Raw genomic sequence first — 9752 nt, forward strand, 5'->3', positions numbered from 1 at the left:
TATATATATATATATATATATATAATTATTTTGTATTATTTTTTTATTCTTTAGACGTACCAGAAGTCGCAGTACGTCACCCATACGACCCAGGATACGAGATGGTCCAGATAATCGCGATCATCGAGCAAGGTTCAGGAACAGATCTCCAACTCCACTTCGATCCCGGTCACGTTCAAGATCGATAGAGCGGAAAAAAATATTAGATCGTTTTGAGAGGATGGAAATAGATAGAACGGATCGAATCGAAGGAAGCCCTGGTGGTACTCCAACCCAAGATAGTAATCATGGGGATGTAGATATGAGGCTGTCTACGACTAGTCAATCAATACAAAGTGTTGTTGCTGTTGCAAGTAATATTCCAAATAACCAAACAGGATCTTTTCAAACAAAGAGACGCTGCAGAGATTTTGATGGTATGTATTATTTCAAGTTAGAAAATAAGAAGAATTGTTATTAAATATGTTGTTCAATGGATAATTACTATTTTAAATGTTTAGAAAAAAACGAACTTACAAAAGAATATAAATTTAAGGATAGGAAAAGGCTAATCTGAGTTCAAGCACGGACGTAGTGGTTGGTGCTATATTACCTAAGTTGGTAAAACCTTCCTTTGTTAAATAAAGTTAGGAAATAAAGTATTTTATTAAAATAAAATCTATAAAAAATCATCAAACGTTTCGGTTCAGCCGTGAACTCTCTTCAGTGATAAAAACATACAAAGAAAAAGTCTCGATGCTAATACAGAACGCAAATTATAACTAATAATATCGAACTTGGATGCTCACGATGAACATAAATAGTTTTTTTTAATATTACAGTCGACAAAAACGCTCACAATCAGTTCTTAATTTCTTGTTCAGTATGCTGAACACGTGTCACGTGTATAGTATGCTGCGGTTTTTTGTTTAGCAAAAAGTAAAAAGAAGAGAGTCTGTAGAAACTAAAAATACAGTAAAAAAAATTTAATAGAAAATTTATAAATTACCTTAAAATCAGATTATAGTTTAAACCAGGTATATGGAACACAATTGTCGACGATAATATTACCAAGTATAGGAATGTAAACCACAATCAGTTTATATACACAAGCAAACGTAGCAAGAAGAGGCGACTAAGGAAAACGAACATCAGCCTATCAAAACAAACCGCAATAGCTATTGCCAAGATATTCTGTCTTTTTGCGAATTTAATTCTTTGTTCTGAAGACTGATGTAAATCATTTCGGCTACTAATCGTTTGATGTAAAAACGTTCTTTGTGCAAGACTTTGATGTGTTCCCAATCAAATTCATGATTTAAATTAAAACGCTGTTCTTGGACGGCCGTCAATTCCACCGTTGTATTTCTTGGAACTCTCATATGTTCAGAAACCCGCGTAGAAAGTTTTCTACTAGTCTCTCCGACATAAGATGCCTCACAATTACTACATTGCAACTTGTAGACGATGTTGTTATGGAGTCCAAGCGGAAGCCTGTCTTTATGTACTCGAATCATATCCGTTAATTTATTTGCGCAGGAATAAGAAATCCTTGTCGAATTATTTTTAAAAATCTTTGTCAGTCTTTCCGAAATCGAGCTAAAAAATGGTATTGTAAAAAATTTATTTTTATTTTTGACAGAGGTTGTTAAGATTGTTCTTCTATTCTCCAAGTCATCCCTGCTTCTATATACCTGGTTTAAACTATAATCTGATTTTAAGGTAATTTATAAATTTTCTATTAATTTTTTTTTACTGTTTCCTTTAGTTTCTACAGACTCTCTTCTTTTTACTTTTTGTTAGACAAAAAACCGCAGCATACTATATACGTATGAACAAGGAATTAAGAATTGATTGTAAGCGTTTTTGTCGACTGTAATATTAAAAAAACTATTTATGTTTATCGTGAGCATCCAAGTTCGATATTATTAGTTATAATTTGCGTTCTGTATTAGCATCGAGACTTTTTCTTTGTATGTTTTTATCACTGAAGAGGGTTCACGGCTGAACCGAAACGTTTGATAAATTTTATTTTTAATAAAATACTTTATTTCCTAACAAAGGAAGGTTTCACCAATTTAGGTAATATAGCATTACTACATCCGTGCTTGAACTCAGATTAGCCTTTTTCTATCCTTAAACTATTTTAAATGCTCTTGATTCTTTAAGTCTTCGTATGACATTACTTTGAAAAATTTTAGCTTTAACAATTTTGGACATGTCAATTCCGGACAAAGCGCATTTAATGGATAAAAATTATTAAAAACGGACAATTTAATATTGTAATTTTTATATTTTGGAAAATTTTGGAAAATTGCAATAAGAGCAATTTGAAAAATGTAGATCAAATTTAAAAAAAAATTACAAGACAAAAAATTTAGATTTTTTTGCGTATGCTAAGTAACTTCTATAAATACTATCATATAAAATTTAATTACATACGTTTAATTTAATCCTCACTATAAAGATGTAGCTCATAAAAAATAACAATATAACGATTAAGTTTTTTTAAAGAGAAAAATAAATAAATAAAATTATTATTGGATAAAGTGTTTTTGGAGCCGTTGATCTCTCAAATCTGGCATTAGAATTTAAAAATTTAAAACGGCAAATTTAATATACGTTATGGACGTTAAATAAAAATAAAAATTAAAAATTTGGATAATGAGAAATAATGAAATTTAATATCGCGATAGTGTTATCTTATTCACGTAACAAAGCTTTATTTTTGTAAAGATTAAGTTTTTTGATACGTTCAAACAATTTAATATATTTTATACATTAATAAAATATTTTTTGTATGTGTTTATAATTAAAGTAATTTTATGCATTTACTGTTTCAAAAAAATTTTTTGTTTTAACGTTGTAAACATCGTTGTATACATCGTTAAAGGATGTATTCTGAATTTGGAGATAAAATTGTTAAGTAAAATTTGTCAAATTGTTTTTATCGTTTTCTTTAGTCAAAATAAATAATATATACTAATTACATTTCCAGAGTTGCCAAAAATAATTGAAGACTTAAAGGATTAAACTATTAAAATATAATATTACTTATAATACTTATTATAAATATTTCCTGCTATCAAGTAGGTTTAATGAACATGAGGATAATCTTTCAATTGTCACAAGTGATTTTTTTTTTATTTAATTTTATAAAAGAAAATTTTATTTCATGTTTTAATTTTTTTATATTGTGTTGTTATTTTCTGGATTATACTATTAGTTACAAAATAACGTATATTTTACAACAAAGTAATAAATATTAATATTATAATATTACCCCATATACCAGTGTTGGGAAATAACACGTTACTTGTAACGCCGTTACTGGTATCGTTACTTTATTGAGTAACGATTAGGTGACGTCGTTACTTTTTTGTGTCAGTAACGAAAGAGTAACGGCGATACATTTTTTTTTTAACAAGTAACAAAACGTCCGTTACTTTAATCGTTACTTTTTAATTTTTATAAAATTAACCTTAATTGTATTTAATTTCTTTCATTTCTTGTTTTACTGGATTTAGTGAGAACCAGTGACATACTAAAAATGTTGTGTTTTTATTGGTGCATTGATCTTGTGGACCCTAGCCTAAACCGAATTAACGTCGTCGTGTAAACGTAGTTTATGGCTCGTATTCATAGCGAGATCTTAAAGTCTTATTATAATGACTGTAATATAAGATGATACAAAACTTTTTTCTGAATCCAGTCTTTCTGAATCAATTCTTATTGGTCGATCTAATAGAAACATTACGGAAACAGCCGATTCGAGAATAAGCATGATCTTAAGTTTATCTTTGCCAATCTCAAATCAAATAAGTTTTACTTGAGCAACATCTTCTTCGTGAAGATCGTCTTATTTCACAACTATGAAATCTACTGATCTTAAGACGATCTTGTTTGAATAAGACCGATTTGACCAAGATTGTCTTAAGTGCTGACTTGAGGCTTGACTATATGGCCCTTAGATTCTGTGAATGGAAAAACAGCATCGATATCCGATTTCTGGTAATAGGTAATCTCGGGTTCAAATGAGATGCGCATGTAAAAATATACAGGATGTCCCACAACTGATAGAACACCCGTTAGGGGTAGGTAGGCGGTATAATTTGGAACTGTTCCTCTTCCATTTTTGGATCCGACAATTAGTTAATGAGATATTAATTAATTAAGTCTGCCAATCCCTTAGCGCTCTGAGTGAGCGCTCAGGGACGTAGGACGACGGGGGATCCTCAAAGGCCCTGCTCCGTTTTTCTCCCCTTTTTGTACACACACATTAAAATCATTCACGATACTCAATCATCGACATGCAGAAAACATTCAAGTCACCCACGTATTCGAAGGAAACACACTATACATGCCCTCCCCCTCCGGCACATAAAGTGCAATTACTCCGCCCACTCGCACTAAAAACATTCAAATTATCTATGCACTTATAACCGCACACAAAAACACCCAAACATCACTCCCACACATTGAAAACTTGCTACCCTCTAGCCCCGGTCAGGCAGCCATCCACACACCCACTCACTCATTCATCTATATTTATTCCTCTGTGATACAAAAAAGGGGAGTAAAACGGGCAAGCAGGACCCCTGAGGAGTCCACGGCGCCCTACAGCCCTGAGCGCTCACACGGGGCGCTAAGATTGGCAGATTTAATTAATTAATATCTCATTAACTAATTGTTGCATCCAAAAATGGAAGAGGAATTTTTAGTTTCAAATTTCACCCCCTATCTACCCTTAACGGGTGTTCTACCAGTTGTGTGACGCACTGTATAATATATGTAACATGAATTATAAGATTTTCGTATTTGCATCTCACTTACACTCATCAAAGATACAGGCCCTAGATTCGTTTCTTTGTAATAGTATTCAATGGGCCGTATTCATAGTCGGATCTTATACCTGTTATCAACTTTAGTTAATAAATAGGCAACAAATTTGATGCAGGATCTATTATATTAAATCCTGCTGCCAAACTGCCGCCAGATATGTGACAGAGTCTGCTATCGAGCAATTGCTTCAGATTTGTAACAAAAACCGCGCAAAGCTTGTAATGATTTGATGGCAGATTGGCAGCAGAAACAGCGCAGATCTTGTCGCGCAGCAGACTCTGCGCGGTTTTTGCTGCAAATCTGCAGCAATTGCCCGATAGCAGGTTCTGTCAAAACCGTAGCTGAATGCGGACACAGATGGCTATGGTTTAGATGTAGATTTTTTATCAAATTTGCACGCAGTCTGTGGTCAATTTGCTTACTGGTCTGTGGTTAATTTGTTTATGTTATTAATTAATAACATAGAATAATAAAAAACATATATATATATATATATATATATATATATATTTCTAATAATCTTATGTCCGATTTATATTTCATCTTAGCTCCTTTCTTATAATTCTGGATTTACACCAAGAAAAAGTAATAGAAAGTAACGAAGTAAAATATCACTACATTCAAGTAACAATAACGCGTTATTTTTTAAGATCAATAACGAGTAACGGTAACGAGTTACTTTTAAAAAGTAACTTTCCCAACACTGCCATATACAATATGGGATACAGTCAAGGTTAGGTAATAACTAGTTAGTCAGTTACAAGTTAAGTTAAAACGTTAAAGAGTTAATCATTTTTAACTTGATTTAGTTATTTTAAAATAAGTCAATTTTTAACTTAGACTAGTTATATATTATATACAGGATGTCCCAGACTCTTCTCTGCAAATTTTGTGAAAACATAGAATGGGTTGAGGTAAACATAAAAATCTTATATCGTTTTGCGATATTCACAATAATAACCGAAATATTAATTAAAGAAGATTAGTGAGTGATCACGTGTAATATGGTAGATGAGTTGTTATCTGCTGATATATTAGATCAAATTGAACAAAAACGCTCTTTATCATTTTGCAAATAACATATATTTTTAATTATTAATAAAAGAAAATTGTTACATGATTTGAGCGATAATGCACAAATCTTCTTTAATTAATATCTAAAAATCTATGTTGTCATTTACAAAATGATAGAGGACTTTTTTGTTCAGTTCTACCTAATATATTGTTACGTTCTCGGGACGTCGCGACTAATGCTGTCACTCGCGGAACGCGTCGCGAAGGAATAAACACGTGCTTTAGAAACAGGAACACTTTAATAACTTAGAACGATAACAAGAACTCAATGAACGCAAGCAGTAACTCGCTGTTTGTGAAATAGAATCGTGGATCGGTCTAGCTGTCAAAGCAAGACCGCACAGCTTGACAGCTCGAGGAAATCCACCTTCGTCCCGACTTGTTTATAGAAACCAATCTTCCTATACGACGCCTTTCCGTTGTCGAACCGCAGCACAACGATGTTACTCAATTCATGAGTCGACCATCGTACCGGACGACGAAAGCGAGGACGCGACACTTTCCCCTTTCTTCAAGATTGTCGTCCCGACAATTCCTCTTGAAAATGTTGTCCTCTTCGAGATGCTAAGATTATTCTTCGCTCTACCCTGTGCTGAATCAAGTTACCGAGCATAAATCTTCAGCCTTCGAATTGTTGCTTTCAGGAACCAGGATATCCTTCCGTTCTACCTTGCGCTTTCCTTGCAAGTTATCGAGCAATATCCCTTATAAATTCCTATTTTCTTTCTTCAGGCGTCAACATATTCTCTTCTCATTCTTTGGACCAGAGAGGGGTAATTACCGTGGACCTTTCTATCCTTTCAAGGACTTCTCTGATCCCTGCGTCGACATTTGTCCTTCGCCCCACGGGAAAAACCACGGATCAAAAAAACCGTGGGTGAGGCAGTCTTCAATAATTTCCTTCTTTCTCATTTCGTCCCAAGTTTCGCCGTGAAAGACTACTGCCAGCCACTTTTTCCGGTCCGCACGAAAAAAACAGAAAATCCTTAAACAGAAAAACAACACACGGAAATAAACCGCACAAAAATGTTTTTTCCTTAGCCATAATAAAATGAAAATTAATTAAACAATCCGGTTTCTACTAAAAGGAGCCAATCGGTCGGCATGTACAATTTTTCTTTTATGCCTGCTAGATTTTTGAATTTCGAAAACAACATCCCTAAGTTTCTTAATTATTTTATATGGATCCTCCCAATTGTTTTGCAATTTAGAAGCACGCCTTTCCCTTTAAACACGACGCGAGAACTATCGTTTTTATGGGATCAGACCACCATTCGCCCAAGCGATTAAATTAAATTGATTCAAAAACTTGCGAAGCAGAGCACTACCGTCATAACTTTCCGGCTTTATTTTGAAACCGATTTGTTCAACGTGCGAAGCACGACGCAACAAAATTTCTCTATCATCCGCGGAAGTCGGAATATTATTGAATTGGCTTAGTTGGTTCGTGACTCCTTCGTTGAAACGCAACCGCTCCTCCATTCTCCGAAGCTCGTCCCGCTGTCGGAGCTGCATTTCATACTTCTCGCGTTGCTGCTGACACTCCGTTTGTAGCGGATCTCCTGCATGGCGACCTGAAGCTCAGCAGTCTCAGGGGACGGCTCATTCGAAGGAGAAGGCGAGATTGTTTCCTGGAGTCACAATCTCTTGCGCATCCGCACGCCAACTTCCATTTCCTGCCGCTCGTTTTCCATCTCTCGTACCACAGTTCGATAGATCCCGGATGAGCCCACAAAATGTTACGTCCTCGGGACGTCGCGACTAATGCCGTCACTCGCGGAGCGCGTCGCGAAGGAATAAACACGTGCTTTAGAAACAGGAACACTTTAATAACTCAGAACGATAACAAAAACTCAATGAACGCAAGCGGTAACTCGCTATTTGTGAAATAAAATCGCGGACCGGTCTAGCTGTCAAAGCACGACCGCACAGCTTGACAGCTCGAGGAGATCCACCTTTGTTTCAGCTTGTTTATAGAAACCAATCTTCCTATGCGACATCTTTCCGTTGTCGAACCGCAGCACAACGATGTTACTCAATTCATGAGTCGATCATCGTACCGGACGACGAAATCGAAAGCGAGAACGCAATAATATAAATAATGGTAAAGTGCGCTACTATATCATAGTTTATTTACCATATCGCGCATGATCATTCACCAATATTTTATAATTTTAATATTAAACAAACTTGAAAAGTGAAGTTTGATCTTAATTATGCCTTTGGTCTCGTCCGGATGGACATACTATATAGTCATAGTTCCTATGTATCCCTGTCCCTGCTTTTCTAACAGTGTTTACTTTCAAATCAAAATCGCCGCGCGCGTTGCGCCGCCACTCGCTCTGCGCGGCCACTCATTTCACGCCTTCACGTGCGTACTCTCCTCATTATTCATGGTTTTACGGCAAATCACCTACCTGAAACTTGAGGAAGAAAGAAGGGAACTATGAGTTTCCTTGGGTGTGGAAGGTTCATCTGGACGAGAACAAAGGCATAATTAAGATCAAACTTCACTTTTCAAGTTCGTTTAATTTTAAAATTATGCCAGTGTCTCGTCCGGATGAATATACTATGTAGATGTTCAAAGCACGATTTGCTGTTCAGTTAGCTTTATAGTAGAGAACTAATACAGAGTTAACGTAGGAAATTTAGTGATAAGCTCTGTAACATATATAACAAAAAGAAGAAATTTATAGAGAAACATAAGGCGCAAAATGTAAGTATGATAATATCTACATATATTGAAATAAACACTGCTTATGATAAGAGAACGGAATTACAAAATTCTTCCGGGTTAAGAATCAGTCGATTATAATAGTTAGCGAAGATTCGAGAGTCGCCCGACCAACCCGCAGCTCGCTTAATCAGGTCTACTGCTACACCAGTCTTGGTTGCAAGAGAGGTGAAGGTATGTCGAGTACTGTGCGGTGAGAATATGTGGCTCTGCACTCCACAATCCTCCATATCTTTACGTATCTAACGACTTATTGTTTGTACACTAACAGTCTTGTAGAGTTTTTTACGGGCTATAAACAAGGTGTCGCAGTTTGATGGACGTAAATTCTTAGTATTTTCAGATAATGCTCTAAAATATGGGCTATGCAAAGATTTGCGCGATTAAAGAACCGGAAAAACGTAAGCAGTGACTGTGGATCACTCCCGGGCGGATGTTTTTATGCAGTCCGGTATTCTAATGATGAGTTTGTCTCTCGAAAACATAATTTGAGAAATCTTAATGGCTTATTTGTGCCCGTTGTCCCGAGCCGAGAGCTAATAATAGAACTAGCTTTGTAGTAATTGTATTTAATGGAATAGAGTCATAAGGAAACATTTTCGCTAGTGTAGAGATCATCGGAGCTGGGTCCCATATAAAGTCGTATCGAGGCTTTTGCGGTTTGATGATGCTTCCCTTCCAAAAGCGTTTTATTAACGGGTAGTCACTAATTCTTCTGCTCGAAATGAGGAAGATTGCCGCGGGTTGTGTTTTTGCGGGTTGAGCCAAAATTGACTCCAAAGAGGCAATAGTCATCAACGGCTGTGTCTGACTGTTTTTGCTAAAAAGTTGAGCGAGAGAACAATAAAAACTCGCTTCGCCTGCGAAAAACGGTAATGGAGGTCCGCCAGAAGTCGGAAGCCTTCTGTAATTTTTTAGACAGCCTTTCCTTCTGTTGATGCTTGGAGGCTTTCAAGTTTCATCAGTTCCGAGAAACCTGAATCAATAGCGTTCGGCGAAGCATCAACTTGAGCTTGAGCCTACATTTGGTGCTTGTCTCAAGAGATAACTGTCCTGTCTAGGTTAGGGAGGGTTTCTCTACTTACCTTGGGGAGGGGGGGGGGGTTCAGGAAATCCATGTCAT

At 35.8% G+C, this 9752-nt stretch overlaps 1 protein-coding gene across 1 annotated transcript in view; it reads left to right on the top strand.

Moving 5' to 3' along the window:
- The window catches only part of LOC116848091 (RNA-binding protein 26), a 178423-nt gene that overhangs the window by 45676 nt on the left and 122995 nt on the right, over positions 1-9752 (top strand). Inside the window, exon 5 of the mRNA XM_032823859.1 lies at positions 55-416. Within this exon, the coding sequence (XP_032679750.1) occupies positions 55-416 (362 nt within the window). The remainder of the gene's footprint in view (positions 1-54; positions 417-9752) is intronic.

This window comes from Odontomachus brunneus, unplaced genomic scaffold, assembly GCF_010583005.1.
Source record: "Odontomachus brunneus isolate Ranch 3 - 2012 unplaced genomic scaffold, Obru_v1 Obru_scaffold_089, whole genome shotgun sequence".
Taxonomy (NCBI): domain Eukaryota; kingdom Metazoa; phylum Arthropoda; class Insecta; order Hymenoptera; family Formicidae; genus Odontomachus; species Odontomachus brunneus.